Source organism: Panthera onca, chromosome B2, assembly GCF_046562875.1.
Source record: "Panthera onca isolate mPanOnc1 chromosome B2, mPanOnc1 haplotype 2, whole genome shotgun sequence".
NCBI lineage: Eukaryota > Metazoa > Chordata > Mammalia > Carnivora > Felidae > Panthera > Panthera onca.
This window is the reverse complement of record NC_138343.1, coordinates 26,571,701-26,590,890: the sequence shown is the minus strand read 5'-3', so window position 1 is coordinate 26,590,890 and position 19,190 is coordinate 26,571,701. Positions and strand designations below refer to the sequence as shown.

The window sequence follows — 19,190 nt, the reverse complement described above, 5'->3', positions numbered from 1 at the left end:
GTATAAATGAGAAAGATTATATAATTAAAACGTGTGTAAATAAGATGCTATTATAACTTGTTTGATCTGTACTTGCCAAGGCTCCTTTATTCTAAAGCTGATTATAGCGCCAGGATGCAGATGCACTTTAAACATACAATGTTTCTCTTTTTTCATTCTTATGCTTGTTGATTTTAATTTTAGCAACATCTGCTTTTAGTCGTAAGTCTGTGAAGTAACCTCATTTTAACACGTTTAGAAATGCAAGAGATGGTAACACTTCTTAAAATGGAAATAGCAAACTACGTATTCTTACTTAATAATGGCACTTTTTCAGAAATCAAGAAATTTAAATTGAGACATCCTTCAGGACCCATAAATGAGAACTATATAATACTTCTTGCATTATCAACATGTGTTACTGTCTGAACCCCAGGGTTCAGCAAAACCTACTTGTACTGTGGAACAAGCCAGGTCTTGAATGACAATGACAATGACTTAATTTTGTATGTCTGTTTCTCCATAAAATCTGAAAATTTTACATTTTTCCTGAAAGGCCAGAACATTTTACTCTTGCGTGGATGCTTTGGTTCACTGTACTGATACCATTTTGTCAAGGAATCTTCAAAATGGCATTTGGGAAGACCTTTTTGAAGTCTTTGAGCCAAAATGTTTATAAAATGCTTTTATTTTAAATGAATACAAATGTGGCCCCTTTGTTTCAAGGTTTGAGCTACACCCAGGACCAGTGCTAGCCTTGGCATTTGGGGAATGAGATGATACCAGGGTCCTTCTTCCAGATCCACTGAGCTCACAAAAGACTTACTCATTACTTATGTATTTAACAGTGTCATGAGTTTCTAAAACACTTTTTGGCTTATTTTTAAAATGTCATTAAATTTTTTTCTGATTGAAAAGTTTATATTCATTTCAAATATATGGAAAATATAGAAATACAAAGAGAAAAATAAACATAAACGGTAATAAACATTATTAAGATTTGGTATACTGTTTCTCTATCAAAATCTATTTCTGAGTTCTAGTACAAACTTCATTTTTTACCCCGGTGCAAAAAAATAAAGTTAAATAGAATGAAATTTGATCTATTTGGTTCTGAATTTGGAGAACAAGAATTTGGATAAAGAAAGATAACTATACAGCTATCTACTGCTCTAAGCATATGCAGAAAGCTAGAATGATAGTTTTGAAAAAAAAAATCATTTTTATGAACCTTGCCTCATATTTTTAAGTAGGTAAGGCCATATAGATTAGACAAAACAGAGTTTCAGCTTCTATTATTAACATCTCCTTTCTCCTACTTCTTAAATTTCTGAAAAGGTGGTCTTATACATTTTTTAATGAAATGTTCTTAGAATGTACCTAATGTCTATTGTCATAAAATGCCTCTTTGTAATGACAGCTTCAAAGAACATACCGAAATTATCTAAATGTTATGCTGTTCAAAATTTAAAATCAAAGCTGTTCTTCATCCATAATATAAATCAGTATTAGGTGTACAAGTACCCATTTTTAATTGTTATGAACAAAAATAATAACACCTGAAACTAATCTCTGTGTTAGCAAGTAAACTACTTGTTTGCTTTCTTTCGTAAACGTTCAAGTTTCTTTTTGAATCGCATCAATGAACAAGGAAGCCAGATCCGGTTTCCCAGAGACGAATCATTAAGGACAGAAATAGTCTCCTGAGCACAGGAAATCTGTAAGCACCTAAACAAGGACAAACAGACTCCAGGGAAAAAGACAATGTCACCAACATGCTCCTTCATGTCTGGCCACAGAAAGAGCCATGTATATTTAAAAGGATACTGATCAGGGAAAGGTAAAATATAACCATTTGCTTAAAGAAAAATCACACTACTTACACATGTAACACATCTAATTCAGACCAGAATTTAATGTGCAGATAAATCCCAAGAGTGAGAATTTGAATTTCCCTTCAACTATATCCAGTATTATGCAATATTATCATTATTAACAACTCTATCTCTATTTAATAAACAAAATTCATTGGTGTGTAAAGTCACACATTGAGAAGTATGTAGGGTAATAACCAGACACTCAAGCAGCAGAAACCAAAACCTCTGCAAGAATTTCACTCTTAGAGTACTTTAGTAGAATAATGTAAACCTGAAAGTCTTAGATTATACAAACTGAAATTAGGGAGTATTTCCTGAAGCTCTGAGAACTGTACCTGTATACCTAAATTTTTTTTCACAGTTATATGGCTTTTGAGTAGGCAGGAGGGAGAAGGTGCACAAAGTGAGGAGATAGAGGCTTTAGGAAGGAAAGAATACTACTCAAACATTTTTCAACCATCCTCGGAACAACTGACTGACACCTTCATTTTAATGATGGAAAGAACAATTGTGAAAGGTTTCCACATTCAAGTAACATTCAGTGTCATCTACATGTAAAATGGAACCATGGAGCCTTAAAATGAAAGCAGTGTGAGTGTAAATATATCTGCATTAGCAAAATTTTATATGCTACCACTTCTTCTAGGTCATGCTTTTCCACCAGAGGCCTGGCATTGAAAACACCAACTGATACAGGTATTTTTAAGAACATAATGAGTCAGTTCCTACCTCTACATAGTCCTTGGCATGGCCCCAATCTCGCTTGGCATCCAGATTTCCCAAGCTGAAACATTCCAGTTGTCCAAGGTAAATCTTAGCCACTGACCGGCTAATTTTTCTAGTAACAAAATTAGCTCCTAAAAAGAGATAAAATGATGTATGTATTATCAGATAGTACATTTGACATTTAACAGTTTGGTGAACCAAATCCAATCTCAGCCTCTAGGCATTTCTTTCATTCTCCCCCATTCCCCCTCCTTTAAAATAAGAATGAAAGAAAATGATCACTAACTGTCATTTAGATAAGTTAAGAAGCTCTAATTCTATGTGTCACATCAGCTCTACTTTCATAACAAACATTTTTCTTTGGGGGACGTCTTAACATTCCTAATTTGCTGCTGCAATATGTGACCCAGGCATTAGGCCAAAGAAAAGCTATTGGAATGCCAGTTTTTAAACAGAAAATTCAAAAGGGTTGTACAAAGGGAAATGCCAGAATGGAAGACAGACATCTAAGACCACCCTGATTTTTTTTAAGAACATAAACAACGTATGTTCCTATTAATAAAGCTATTTTGGAGCTCATGGGGAAAGGGAGAGGAGTAGCTCACAGGCTATAACCAGTTACAGGAAACAAACAAGAAATGCATTTGGGTTGCCAATAAGTGGTGATCATTCTTCTTTGGAAACTTGCAAACCTATCCAGTTATAAATTATGACACAGTTCCAACTCAAAAGTTTCTCTCTACTATACTTACTGAAATGCCACCTTCCAAATTCACTTAAGTGCTATCTACAGAAATGGGCTCCTGAATTCTGCATAAATATTTTGAAATGATTGGAGGAAAGGTGCCATGAATTGAAGAAAGAACTGAAATTGTTTTATGTTCTCTGGTCTTAATGAAAGGTTCTACTTTTTAAAAGATTATAGAGAAGGACAAAATAAAAGACACTTTGGAGATGATTTTACCCATGGCTCTGTTTCTAGGTAAGGTTAGCACAAAGCACCAAATTCTCAAGGTAATAATACACATAAAGTCAATGATGGCTTCATACAGTTTAGATAGATTACTATCACAATTTGTCACATTTCAATAACTTTAGCTTTGTTCTTTTGCAGATTAAGCAGGGAGGTTAGTTATGATGAAAGCTTTTGGTTTCTAGAGAAACTGGCACAGTGATAAGGGGAATTTTTCTAAATAGGTTTACTAAATTTTGGCAAGAACATGGCCCAGGGCAAGTGCCAACATATACTAGATCACTGACTACAAAAATTTGGTATATGCATTTATACCAATGCCATCATTAAAGATGACAATGGGATTTCTATGGAAATCTAAATTTTCAGTTTTTCTTAGCAGCTCATAGAGTACATTAATAAATCCAAAGTTTCAACTTTCCATGGCAGTTTATAAAACAGAGCTCCTTCAAAAACCAGACTTTCAAAATGAAGAAATATTAAATAGGTGCAATCCTTCTCAATCTGCTACCCATTAACAATCTTTTATTCTCCACTGACTTGTAACAAATAAAATTAAATTTATAATTAAATGTAGATTTCTTGATGTCTGCCTTTTTCTTTTAATATCAGGACTATACTATCATTACAAATATACTAGATAAACTAGTGATGCCATATCACTAAATAAAGTTCCCAACAAAAAATAGTTCAGATTATTCTCTTTACTAGTAAGCAAATGTTTAGGGGTCAAATGGAAGCATGTGACCATGTTCAATGCATCTAGGTCCTGTCCTTCCCTATTTATTCTTTCAAATAGTATTAACTGAGTACGTATCAAGCACTAAGCACTGAGCTGGGGAACTTGGGAGTGATGCAGTAGCAGCTACTCAAAGTAGTAGAGAGAGGGTAAGATAGACAAATCAGTGCTGCCAGAAGTGAGATGACAGATTTGCAAGAACAAAAACAGTCAAATCTGGTAACTCAGTAGCTGGATGTGGTCAGGAAACACCCACCAGAGAAGCAGCCTGCATGGAGTCTCCTCATGAGGTCATGAAGCAACTAATTAGCTGTGAGACAAGGACAGTGCTCCAGGCACATGCAAAGGCAGTGCAGGGGTTTCCAGCAGGCCTGTCTTTAAATCCTTATCACAAGCCTGCAATGATCATGACCTCAAGACCTCTAACAATGGCTATCACTTTTAGCACCGCACTGAGCTCTTTAGATGAAAAAACTCATTTAGTTTTCAGACAAACCCGAGAACTAAGAACTGTCATTACCCCCATTTTGTAGGCGAAGAAACTGAGATTCAAAGAACCTATGCAAACTGACCATTTTAAAACAGATTTACATCAGTGACTGTAAAATTATAAAGCCCAGGTTCCCTCCTTGACGGGACAGAATGTCTTGCTAGGAGATGTGGAACCTTCCTTATCTGCATCCAAAAGTTGTCTTGGATAATGGTCAAGTCTATTTGAATATGTAGTTCTCAAAATGTAATTTTTAAATATGATTTATTGTTAAACTGGCTTACATACAACACCCAGTGCACATCCCAACTGTGGAGTGCCCTGCTCAATGCCCATCACCCATTTTTCCTCTCTCCCACCCCCATCACCTTCAGTTTGTTCTCTGTATTTAAGATTTCTTGTGGTTTGCCTTCCTCTCTCTATCTATTTTTCTCCCTGCCTTCCCCCATGGTCTTCTGTTAAGTTTCTCAAGTTCCACATATGAGTGAAAACATATGATATCTGTCCTCCTCTGACTGACTTATTTCAGTCACCATAATACCTTCCAGTCCCACCCATGTTATTGCAAATGGCATGATTTCATTCTTTCTCATTGCCAAGTAGTATTCCATTGTGTATATAAACCCCATCTTCTTTATCCATTCATCAGTTGATGGACATTTAGGCTCTCTCCATGATTTGGCTATTGTTTAAAGTGCTGCTTTAAACATTAGGGTACATGTGCCCCGATGCATTAGCATTCCTGTATCCCTTGGGTAAATTCCTAGTACTGCTATTGTTGGGTCATAGGATAGTTCTATTTTTAATTTTTTTAGGAATCTCCACACTGTTTTCCAGAGCAGCTGCACCAGTTTGCATTCCCACCAACAGTGCAAGAGGGTTCCCGTTTCTCCACATCCTCGCCAGCAACTGAGGTTTCCTGATTTGTTCATTTTAGCCACTCTGACCAGTGTGAGGTGGTATCTCTGTGGTTTTGATTTGTATTTCCATGATGATGAGTGATGTTGAGCATCGTTTCATGTGTCTGTTGGCCATCTGGATGTCTTTTCTGGAAAAGTGTCTATTCATGTCTTCTGCCCATTTCTTCACAGGATTATTTGCTTTTCCGGTGTTGAGTTTAGTAAGTTCTTTATAAATTTTGGATACTAACCCTTTATCTGATATGTCATTTGCAAATATCTTTTCCCATTCTGTTGGTTGCCTTTTAATTTTGTTGATTGTTTCCTGTGAAGTGCAGAAATGTTTTATCTTGATGAGGTCCCAATAGTTCCTTTTTGCTTTTAATTCCCTTGCCTTTGGAGATGTGTTGAGTAAGAAATTGCTGTGGCTGAGGTCAAAGAGGTTGTTGACTGCTTTCTCCTCTAAGGTTTTGATGGTTTCCTGTCTCACATTTAGGCTTTTCATCCATTTTGAGTTTACTTTTGTGTATGATATAAGGAAGTGGTCTAGTTTCATTCTTCTGCATGTTGCTGTCCAGTTCTCCCAGCACCATTTGCTAAAGAGACTTTCTTCCCTTGGATATTCTTTTCCTGTTTTGTCAAAGATCAGTTGGCCATACATTTGTGGGTCCAATTCTGGGGTCTCTATTCTATTCCATTGGTCTATGTGTCTGTTTTTATGCCAGTACCATACTGTCTTGATGATTACAGCTTTGTAATACAGGCTAAAGTCTGGGATTGTGATGCCTCCCACTTTGGTTTTCTTCTTCAATATAACTTTGGCTATTTGGGGTCTTTTGTGGTTCCATACAAATTTTAGGATTGTTCTAGCTTTGAGAAGAATGCCGGTACAATTCTGATTGGGATTGCATTGAATGTATACATAGCTTTGGGTAGTATTGACATTTTAATAATATTTATTCTTCCAATCCATGAGCATGGAATGTTTTTCCATTTCTTTGTGTCTTCTATTTCCTTCATAACCTTTCTATAATTTTCATCATAATGATCTTTTACATCTTTGGTTAGGTTTATTCCTAGGTATTTTATGGTTCTTGGTGCAATTGTAAATGGGACAGTTTCAAATATTAATTTCTTAATGTTATTCTTTATAATAGCTTTCTTGAGATATAATTCACATACTATATAACCCATTCATTTAAAGTGTATTATTGAATGGCTTTTAATACATTTACAAAGTATACAGCCACCATTACTAACATTTCAGAACATTTTAGCACCCCCAAAAAACACTTAGGCAGTCACTTCTCATTTTCCCCAAAGGCCTCTTGCCCTAAGCAACCACTTATCTGCTCTGTCACTACAGATTTGCTTATTCTGAACACTTCATATATAAACAGACTAATTTTTGGTCTTTTGTGACTGGCTTCATTTTAGCGAACATTTTCAAGGCTCATCTATGTTACAGCATAAATCAGTACTTCATTCTTTCTTTATGGCCAAATAATATTTTATTATGTGGATATACCACATTATTCATTCATCAGTCAGAAGGTACACATTGGGTTGTTTCAATCTTTTGGTGATTGTGACGAATGCTTATGAACACTTATGTAGAAGTTTTTGTACCGACATCATGTTTTCATTTCTCTTGGGTATACACCTACAGGTGGAATTACTGGGTTACAGGGCAACTCTACATTTAACCTACTGAGGAAATGTCAAACTGTTCTCAAAAGTATCTGCCATTTTACACCAGCAGTAAACTGGGTTCTCATTTCTCCACATCCTTCCCAACACTTGTTACAGTTTATCTTTTCTGGTAATAGTCTTCCTAGTGAATAGTGAGTGTTATCTCAGCATGGTTTTGATTTGCATTTCTCTGATGACTAATGAGATTGGGCATCTGTATTTTTACATGCTATTGGCCATCTGTATACCTTCTTTGGAGAAATGTCTATTCAGATCCTTTGCCCATTGTTTAATTGTGTTGGTTGTGTTTTTACTATTGAGTTGTAAGACTTTTTTTTTTTTTTTTTTTTTTTTTTTTACATATTCTGGATCCAAGTCCTTTATTAGATATATAATTTCCAAATACTTTCTCACATTCTATAGCTTCTCTTTTCACTTTCTTAATGGTGTCCTTTGAAGTGCAAAAGTTTTTGTTTGTTTTTTAATTTTGATGAAGCCCAATTTGTCTATTTTGGAGTAATACGAGCTTTAGGTGTCATATCCAAGAAGACTTTGCCTAACCCAAGATCATAAAGATTTTCTCGTATTTTTTAAAGTAAATTTTTACAGACTTTGTTTTTACATTTAGGCCTCTGATTAATTTTTCAGTTAATTTTAGTGTATGGTGTGATGAAAAGGGTTCAACTCCATTCATTTGTATGTGGATATACAGCTGTCCTGGCCCCATCTATTAGAAAGGTTATTTTTTCCTCCTTTGTATTGTCCTGGCACCTTATGTGAAAAATCAATTAATCGTAAATGTGTGAGTTTATTTCCGACTTTCAATTCTTTTCCATTGATCTACGTATCTATCCTCATGACAGTATCCCACATTCTTAATTACTTTAGATTTATGGTAAGTTTTAAAATCAGTAAGTGTGAGTTTTCTGACTTTGTTTTTTTTTAAACATTGTTTTACTTATTCTTAGTCCCTTGAATTTCTTTGTGAATTTTATATTCAGCTGGTTAATTTCTGCAAAAAAAAAAAAAAAGCCACTGGAGATTTTGATAGGGATTGTGTTGAATCTGCAGGACAATATGAAGAAAGAATACTGTCATCTTAACCATATCATGTCTTCCAATTTATGAACACAGGATGTCTTTCTATTTACTTAGGCCTTTTGAAATTTCTTTCAGCGATGTTTTGAAGTTTCCAGAAAATAAGTTTTGCTTTCATTTTGTTAAATTTGTTCCTTTGATGTTATCGTAAATGGAATTGTTTTCTTTAATTTCATTTTCAGATTAATTTTAAACATTGTTGTTATCATATGCTTCACTAATTAGTTTTTGGAGAGGCTTAAAATTATTATTTTTTTAAATTTGCTCTCTTCATTTTTACTCCTTATCACCTGCTGTTTTTGGGAGAGAACCATAAAAATAATTATATATTAGAATGAGACCTTAGAGGCCACTTTGACAAACCATCCCAAGTGTGCAGGTGGAGAAAGACAGGCAGAGAGGCTGAGCAAAACTGCCCAACAGTCAGGACAAGCAGGTAAGCCTGATCCAAGCCTGTCTGGCTTGCTTTCCCACCTGTGCTGATTTCACTAAGCCACAGTGCAATGCAGGAGGTATCCTTCCTCAGATGAGATTATTTAAGTGGTTGTGCATTATAACACGTGGATAATGGACCTCTCGTAATTATTTTAAATGTACACTTGATTTCTAAGAGCCTTAAACTAGAAGACCTTAGTGTCAAGAAATGAAAAGTTAGCCCAATGAACTGACCAAAGGCCAGCTCTGATAGCTACTGGCTATGTGATCTTGCACAAACCATTTAACGGCTCTGAAGTTACAGTCTGTTCTGTAAACTATCAATATAGTGATATGTGCCATGTCAAATGTTCCTGTATCTGAAACAACACTGTAGAACATAATCATTACTGAAATGTAAGGAATTAGTATCATCATGTCCTCATTTGTAAAACAAGGATAATAACAATACTTACCATGTAGATTTGATGTTTAAGTGAGAAAATCAAGGTGATATGATTAGCAAGTTCTCAATAAATGTTAGCTATTATGATAATTATTACATTACAATGTTAGTGGTATCTATAACTAAGCATGAATGAAAGTTCATATTTCTTACATCTTTTATGACGAGGTCTCTTAATTCTCTGATTTTGAAAATCTAAAGTTGAGAATTGAGGTAAATAGTCAAAGTCAAATGTACAGACTCACACAATGAAAGCACTAATAAACATTTCTTAAACCACTGAACGTTACTTTGTCAATGTAAACTCATTAACATAGAAAAAAAGAGTGGTCACATAAATGTATATCCATAAGAAAAAAAATTAAGATGAATTTTAGTCCAAATCTTAGTTCTAAGTCTGAGATCATGAGTTCTAGCACAGATAGAATGAAAAGAACAGAATTTCTGTTTTGCCAATGTTGCATATAAGAAAAACTGCCACATTAAAAAACACCAAGATATGCTGGATAAAGCATTAGTATTATTAATTTAAATTCAAAGCTGAGTCTCAAAAAAGTACTCAAGTGAAGGGAAAGCTCCAAAGCACATGTCTGGGTGGACATTGAGGGCTCTGGGCTAAGAACATGACTGGAATACCACCTCAGGACCTAGAAATAGGTTTTTTTTTTTTTTTTTTTTTAATATATGAAATTTACTGTCAAATTGGTTTCCATACAACACCCAGTGCTCATCCCAAAAAGTGCCCTCCTAGGAGGGCTTTAGCTTTAATGTCCGAGCTGAGGCAAAGGACATGGCCTTGGAAGTGTAACACTGGAAGTAGGGTTATATACTCTATGAGTTATTAATAGTTCTGTTCCCTTTATAAGTGCCATTACCTTAAATAAGCATTTTAACTTTTCAGTTGCTTTATCTATAAAATGGGATAATAATCCACTCTAAGGACCTAGTAAGATACTTAGTTTAAAGGCTGTATAACTCTATATCATTGTAAAGTACTTCTATTAGCTATAAATGTTTATTGTCTTGGATATTTTTACTGTGATAAATCTTTTAAAATAGTAAAATCTTTTTCTTCCACATTTGTCTTTATGTGACCTTCTCCACAGTTAGCCCAAGTCTGGAGAAAGAACAGAACTGTATCAAATAGTCAAAAAGAAAGAGTTAATATTCATCCCTATCATTCAAAATAGGATTCCGTAACAAGAGAGTAAGTTTGAAAATAAGGTCATGGAAAAGTAATTTTCTAAATAAGTTTAGTGTATCAAAAACCAAGAGTGGTCACAACCCAAAGTTTCTCACACATTCTGATGGGCAGGCATGTGGCCTGTGGTTCTTGTAAAAAGGATGAAAAGAGCTAGCAGGTGGGGGGTGCCCAGGCCACCCCGGGCAGTGGAGGACACCAGCAGAGGCAATGTTCCAACCTAGCTTCTGTGGGATAACAAGTAAATTATATTGAAGAAATCATCAAGAGGAGGAGACTTCAACCTACTTCATGCTGGAGACTCTGGAGAGATCTCCTTAGGATGCCACCCAGACTGACCTGGGATAGCTGCATCAAGATACATGAAGCAGTATTATGAGGCTCTCTTACAGGGCATGGGCAGTGGTGTGAGAGCCAACAGGCCTGCCCTGCAGCCCTGAGTGGGCTGGAGGCGGTGAGGGAGGATGCTCTGTAGTTGAGGCTTGGAGGTAAAACCCGTAGGATATGGACTACATCTTACATGTAGTGGGTCAATAGTCCACCATGCCAATGAAGGATGGGATGAGGCTAACTCACTCCAGGAGCCTATGGAAAGAGAAGCCCCTGAATTTTATAAGCAGCAGACACCAAAAAAGAGCCAAGCCTGCCGCCTCCCTGGCCATTAGGCAAGGGAATGGCTTGTATCAGCAGCTCTGCAACTGAGATCAGCAGTGTGCCGAGCGTACCATGTGGGCCTGAGGATTCCAGTTGCCTCCTTGTCAACACCAAGTCAAATAAGCCACATCTGTGTCCCAGATAGCCAGATGCCATCTCAAAGACAAACAAGGGAAGAAGATGGCATGCCTAGAGAAACTGGCTTCAATACTGTAATACAGCAGACAATTACATTTTTAATTGAATTTGGTTTTTGTTTGTTTGTTTGTTTGTTTCATTTTATTTTGTTTGAGAAAAGTTTAACCTTTAGGGACTGTATGACTTTCCTGTGGCTGCCATAACAATTTACTACAAACTAGGGGGCTTAAAACAACTGAAATTTATTCTTTCACAGTTTTGGAAATACAAGTCTGGAATTGAACAGGGCCAAGTTCCTTCTGGGAAGTCTAGGGGATAAACCTTCCTTTGCCTCTTTCTGGTTCCAGGCATTCTTGATTCTTGGCTTCTGGCTGCAATCTCTTCCTCCATCTTTACACCATCCTCTCCTGTACATCTACGTCTTTGCCTCTTCTGTTTCTTATAAGAACACTTGTCATTGAATTTAAAGTTTACCCTGGTAATTCAGGATGATCTCCTCGTCTCAAGATCCTTCATTTAATTATATCTGTAAAGACCCTTTTTCCAAATAAGATCACATTCACAAGTTTCTGGAATTAAGAAGTAGGCAGATCTTTTTGGGATCACTCAATCCACTATAAGGATCACAGATTAGAATATTTGAGAAAATGATAAAACATAAATCAAGCACTGTTATATTATTTTAATAACATCTTAAGAGAATGATATATCTTTCATGAGCACAACAAACAGTATCTGGTTGCAAAAGATTAATTTAAAGGTGATAAAATAAGTTTCTTCTCTATTGTAACTCTTAAGTTTGCCTCAGTTAATCTGAGTAGCTCCCAGAGTCTCTCCTTCAGAGAATACACATCTATTTATAATTTTGGACTGGAAATGCCATGCATATTCCCATATTTACCAATTTCCCTTTTCATCATTCCTTCTTGAATCTTCCTTCTGGCATAATTTCCTTTCTTTTGAAAATGTATCCTTTTGAAATCCCTTTAATGTAGAGAAATTGGCTCATATTTGAAAGATAATTTTGCTAATTTCACAACTGCAGGGTGCAAACTATTTTCTTTGAGCATGCTAGAGGTATTATTCCATTGTCTTCTGGTTTCCATTTTTTGCTATGGTAAGTGTGAGGTCATTCTATTATTCCTTAGTAGGTCATCTTTCTTCCTCCCATTAAAGATTCTCTCTTTGCCTCTGGTATCCCAGAATTTCAATTCAATGTGTCTAGATACGTTTTCTGCATGATGCACACAACACTTAACAGTGTCTCTTATAGCAGGTCTGGAAATCTCTCAGTAACCATCGCTTCCAATATTGCCTCTTCATCACTCTATTCTGTTTTCTTTTCTCTTACTATTTGCTTCTGGGAAGGAATGTTAGACATTCTTATTTTGCCTTCCAAAATCTTAATTTCTTTCTTCCTCTTCTTCCTCTTTCCTTTCTTCTCCACCTTCTTTTATTTGTTTATTTATTTATTTTAATAATTTTCACCTCTTTATCCTTCTCTGCAATGTTCTGGGTAATTTCCTGAGATCCATTTAATTTTCCTTCAGCAGTCTAATATTTTAAAGTCAGCCATACAATTCTTTGTTTCCATAATTATTTTTGTTTTTATGTCTAAAGTTCTCTTTGGTTCTTTTTCAAATCTGCCTGGGCAGTTCTATATTCTGTTGCTGCTTATTTATTTTTTATGATTTATCAATTTATTTACCTAGAGATATCTTAGTAATTTTATATTCTGAATTTGATAATGCCACTATTTAAAGTTCTTGGGGGGACTAATTTCTTGTTTTTCTCCTGCTGAATATGACTGATGGTAGCTTGTTTCCTTGTGCATTTGATGACACTCAGAGTTCATACTTAGTAATCTTAATCTGCTGGAAACCAGAGGACATGTCTGAGAATGACTGTTTCCTCCTGAGAGGGTCTATGTGTGTTTCTGATGGAAGTCAGGAGATGCTAACCTCTACAACCTTTCATCCCCTTCCACTGTGCCCAGGTTAATAAGGTTCTGCTCTTCTAGTTTGTTGCTGTCTAAGGCCAAAACTGAGCCTTCTAATTAAAGAGGTTGGACATTACCTAAAGGTCTATTAAAACTAGGTAAACAGGACTGGATACCACTTTGGGGTCCCTAGTGGTCCCCACCTACAGTTGGGAGGCAATTGTCAGGAAGATGAAGACAGATTTAGAGAAATAAAGATATTAAAAGAAATTATTTGCTCTGTATAGCTGGATGCAAAGCAAATAACTGTTCCACCCAACACATATTTATTTTTATTTTCATACTAGACATTCAGAAAAAATTTATTTTTATGTTTTCTTTTAAACGGAGTATGCCTGTTCAATATGTATGTATGTATGTCTTTGGCTCAAATATGATTACTTTTAATAATTTTTTTCACACAACAGGCAAATATGCTTTTTTTTTTCCTTACGAAATTCTGAACTAGAATATCGTCTTGTCTTGTGGTTCTTCCCCTTTACAGTGGGCCTCACTTCCTGTGAGAACAGATGATTAAGACCTGCTGTGAGATCATTCCAGCACCAACACACAGGAGGCAGCTCAGATATAGAACTAAAGCCAAATTCCTAATTTCCTGGCTTTGTTCTTATATCTAATCCTTACATCAATGTATGTGTGAGTATGTATACGCACATATGCCTTGTTAAACTTTTTACTATAATACCGTAAAATATACCAATAATATTTATAGTCAAATATCTTCTAAACCAAAATTTTAAGGAAAAGAAGAACTGACAAAATTTATAACATATATCATAAATTATCAGCATTAAACTTTAAGACATGAATAGCAGCATACTTATTGCAATTAAAGAATTAGATCATCTGTTAAATCACCATCTTTACCACAATGTACTACCCTCTGTACAAAACAGAGGTTTTGTTTTTATTTTTGTTTTTATAACATACAAAATACAACAATGGACATTTTATGATGATCAAATAGAACTAAGGGAAGAAACATTGAGGGAGATACAGTAATTCCTATGAGGGATAATTCTGCTTACCACATTAAACAAAACTGCTTCATTCTGGCCCTGCCATTATACTGTCTAACTCCCAAGAAGCAAAGTAGCTGTGATTGTGTGGCAATTTTCATTGTTAGTACGTGCACATGTATACACAAATATGTATGCTGAAGACATACATATAAATACATGCAAAATATATCCCTGTCAGCATCCAAATAGTATGTGAAGTAACCACAATTTCTCTAAGAAAAGTTTTATTTCATTGCCCAGTACTTCATCCAAAAGCTGTAGATTTAAAGATTTTTTTGGAGTTAGATAAAGTACAAAGCCCGTTTGGATGCTATTCATTGCAAAACAGAAATCATTCCAATTTATCCTGAACCCCTCATGAACCTCCGCCCTGGGGCCCTGCATTCCCCCCCTGTGGTAGTCTCTGGCCACCCCACTGGGAACTGCCTGGGCCGTGGCTCGCTGCAGACAGGGTGTAGAAAGAAGAGACACTGGGAAGGTCATGGCTGACTGAGCAGACTGCAGAGATCAGAGAGCTCATACCTCATTTGCTCACCAAGTCCTGCCAAGAGCAACACTATTTAACTGCAGGTACTCAAAATCCAACAGGCATGCTTAAAGGAATCTCAGGCTTACAAGAGGACCATTCACAACGTGCATTTGTCGAGGATAGCTACCACCTTTTGGCAATTATTCATAAATATATGTTTAAAGAGAAAGATTCAAGCTACTTTGCTCTTTGCATCAAATGTTCAATGCCTTTTCTACCGAGATTAAGATGATTCAAATTCACAAATCTTCATTTTCAGGGTTTCTCAGCTTTAGCACTATTGACATTTGGGGCTGACCTGTACATTGCAGAGTGTTTAGCAGCATTCCTGGCTGTTACCCAAGAGATGCTAGTAGCACCCCCTTCTCAGCAGTGGCAACCAAAAATGTCTCCAGACATTGCCAAATGTCCCCTGGGGAAACAAACTGCCCCCCTCCTTGAGAATCACTGCCTTAGTCAAACAAACGAATCCGGACAAAGACAAAATCCCACAAAATTAAAACAAATTTATATATAAACGCTAACCTTACCCACAGATACACTGTGTTATTTTAAGTCTCTCCATTCATTTGATACACTGACGAAACTATCAGAGAACTAATAAACATGAAATATTTAAATCATGATGAGACAGGGTGAGTCTTCATCTAAAGTCAAAGTGAATATATGAGTCTGGCCTCCTGAGGAGGGTCTAGGTGAAAGCACACATTTGGGAACCATTGATGTGTGGATGGTATTTCAAGTCCTGAAACCGGCTGAGACCACCAAGAGAGGGAAGTGAGCAAGAAAACAGAAATGGTCCAAGAACCGAATCCACTGACACTACAACATTTAGAGGTCAAACAGATGAGGAGGAAGCAGTGAGGCTGAAGGAAAACAAGAGCAGGGAAGAATCCGGAAAGTCTGGAAAGCGCGTGCCCAGGAGGTTGTTAATCACCACGACTGTAGGTCAGGGAGGAAGACAGGGGACAGATGGAAAAATGACCAATGGGTATGGCAGACTCAAGGTGACTGGCGACCCTGATCAGAGAGCCTCAGAGGAATGTAGTCAGAAATCTGATGGGTGAGAGGGTTAAAGACAGAATGGAGGAGAGAAAATTTTATTTCAAGATGGGAGAAAAAGTAACATTTGAAGGGAGAGATCTAGTGATGAGGGAGAAATAGAAATGATCCAGGAGAGAGGTGAAAATTACTGGTGTCACACCTTTGGGTTGGTGATTACAAACAGGGCCTAGTGGACGAATGTTGAGTTCTCCAGACAGCCCATCCACGGGCATAGGAGAGAGGGTAGAAAGAAAAAAAATTCAGATTAAAAAATGTGCAGATGTTCCCTCTGAGGGCTTCTATTTCCCTCTCAAATCTTAAACAAACACTTCCCTCTGCTATATGATTTATCCTCCTGTCCACAATGTCCATCCTCACAGCAGCATTATACCAGTTGTCCAAGCATACAGAACTCCCAGTCTCTTGTTCATGCAGATTCCTTGGTCTTTATTTCCTTCTTTTTCATATAATGAGCCATCACTTTGACCATTTTCTTGCTAATACCCTTAATTCCTTTGCTCTCCTGGCTGTTCCACTTCACATACTCTGCAAAACCTCATATCAATATCAATGTCTTTCCTCCTATGTTGTGGCCTGAGTGCTGTGGGAGAACACACCTATTCTAATTATGCTCTCCAACTCAAGCTAAGCTCCTGCTGCCTGGCTGGTAATCATTTTATGTGATCTGCAAGTCTCCATCCGGCTTTCCTCCTACTCACCTCAGGGGATATAACCTTTATCTCACTCTAGTCTCCTTTACCTCAGCTGACATGATTTTTTAGATGTCACTGCTTGATGAATGGGCTATCTACCCAGCTACTTGGGAATCCCCTTTGACTCTTTCTCATTCACATCTGCCAGTCAACTGCCCAACTCCTACTGCTTCTACTTCCCAGACATTCCTACAGAACTTCCAAATCAAGCCTCTAGTAGACCATGATAGTGATGGCTGCCTAATTTGTAGATGCCCCTGAAGGACATTTTTGTGTTCCTTCCTTCTTTGCCTGGTCCTAATGGCAGTGGACTGACTCTGCCTTTCTGACTGCACTGACTTATTCAAAAGCATGAACGGAACCCACGCTGACCCAAAGAACCACAGCTACAGTGACTGGTTGAGGGACAGGCACCCCATCATGGCAGGCCAATTAGACTCCTTCCCTTGGCCTTTTCTAAATAGAGTTGAGGGAGCATAGTGAGACTAAAGCTGGTAGTGACCCTAGTTCTGGTTTCATAGAAGAAAGTGGTTTAAAAAGACAAAACCAAGACAAAGAAAAATGGAGACAAGAGACAAAGAGAGAGCACCCTGAAGATATATGACTTCTGGTTCCAATTGTCACTAAGGTCAGGCCAGATACATCTCTGTCATTCCCACAGTTGGGTAATATACACCCAACCTGCCATCTAACTCTACTTATTTCGCTCAAGCCTAGTGTGAGTTTTGACATTTCTAAACCTAGATTCCCCACAGATGCACAAGTCCAACTCAGTGAAAGATTTCATTTAGCCCTCCTACCAGATGCTCTTCTTGCTTTGAGAGAAGTCTGTTTTAAAAACTTACAGTTCCTAAATGAAAATCTGATCACAACCCCCTCTTTCTTCCGCGGTAACATTATCTCTGTGTGATCTGTCATCCATCACCTTCTAGCTTCTCCACCTGCCCCTTTCCTACCCCACAATTCTCTCCAGCAGCATCCAACTGTACAGGTTCCTCAGCAAGCCTAGGTCCCTTCTCTTTCTCTGCATATGCCTCCTCTGTGAGAAACATCTTTATCCATATTTTGCTCCCCAATTGTCATACTTCAAGTATCACCTTGATGAAAGGATTTCCTGAGTCCTCCCCTCACCAATAGGTGAGCTGTCCCTCCTCCATACTCTTCAATCACCCTTGCATATGTCCACCTGCTTTTATTACACTTCATTGTAATTTTTAGTTTACTTATCTCCACTGTGAGATTTTTACTTTTTCTAATTTTTTTAAATGTTTATTTTTTTTTAGAGAGAGGTGGGAGGCGGGGCAGAAAGAGAGGGAGACACTGAATCTGAAGCAGGCTCCAGGTTCTGAGCTGTTAGCACAGAGCCTGTTGCAGGGCTTGAACCCACAAACCGCAAGATCATGACCTGAGCCAAAGTCGAACGCTTAACCGACTGAGCCCCCACCGTGAGCTTTTTAAACACAAGCATTATGTTCTTCATCTCTTTCACCAGAGTCTAGTATAGGCCTTATCACATGATAGGTATTCAATAAACATTTTCTGAACAAGAAAGAAGTAGGAGTATTCAACAGTTTAAGGAATAGGGTATCTTTTCATTGGTAAATACAGTACATCATGAACTTAGTTCTTCTATTTCTTTTGCCACAATTCTAGATTCTTGGGAATGATTAGATACTTAAACTAGTATGTTTGTTTTACAGGGACATGTATACAGTAAGCATAAAGATAACATTACAGATACCAGTCAATGATGAAGAAATTATCTGTCATACTAGGCAGCTTATCTCTCTTCTGACACATTGTAGTCATAATTTCTTCTCACCATCCGTATTTTTCAGGACCTCTGTAGACTACTCTTACTTCAATCTACAGTAAGAGGTAGGGAGTGGGGAGAGGTAAGGGATTGATGCAGAACAATCAAACTTTGTTCTGAGAGAATATATGCAATGTATACAAGAATGAAAAAGCATGGGAATAATATAGAGAGATATATATTTTTGAAATCAACTCATTTTTACAAAATGACTTATTGACATTAAAATGCCTTATCTGACATCATTCTATATTATGTTTGCTGTATTTCAGAATTGACATATAGAGCTATTTCACAGGACAATGTTCGTACTTCTATTTGACATTGCTCACACTGACCCTCTAGGATTCAGTTTCTTCTTTGGCTTCCATCTTGACTCAAAATTGTAGTGAAATTTGAGAAGTAAAGCAGAGCCCATTCATACAAATTTCATGTTCAAAGTAACTTTAAAAAAACAGTATTGGCATATAGCCATTCCAGTGTAAAGACTGCAAAGTAAGAAAATCTTCAAAAGGGCTTTGATTCAAATTTTCATCTGATAGAAAATGGAGGATAAGACAAATATCTATAAAATGAAGCAATTGTGTCTCCTTACACAATAATCTTACTTGGTAGTCATGACTTTGTTTCTGTTATTCTCTTATATCACAGAAAAGTAAAGATATGCAGTACCCCAAAAAACAAATGAGTACAAATGATAGTTTTTCACCCAAAGAAAGCAACT

General features: G+C 36.9%; 1 protein-coding gene across 3 annotated transcripts in view; it reads right to left on the bottom strand.

Annotated features, from left to right (window-relative positions):
* Nucleotides 1-19,190, bottom strand: part of GMDS (GDP-mannose 4,6-dehydratase) — a 627,567-nt gene that overhangs the window by 308,243 nt on the left and 300,134 nt on the right. For all 3 annotated transcript variants that reach the window (XM_078446696.2, XM_060614957.2, XM_060614958.1), the window contains one exon: nt 2,586-2,713. In XM_078446696.2, the coding sequence (XP_078302822.1) occupies nt 2,586-2,713 (128 nt within the window). The remainder of the gene's footprint in view (nt 1-2,585; nt 2,714-19,190) is intronic.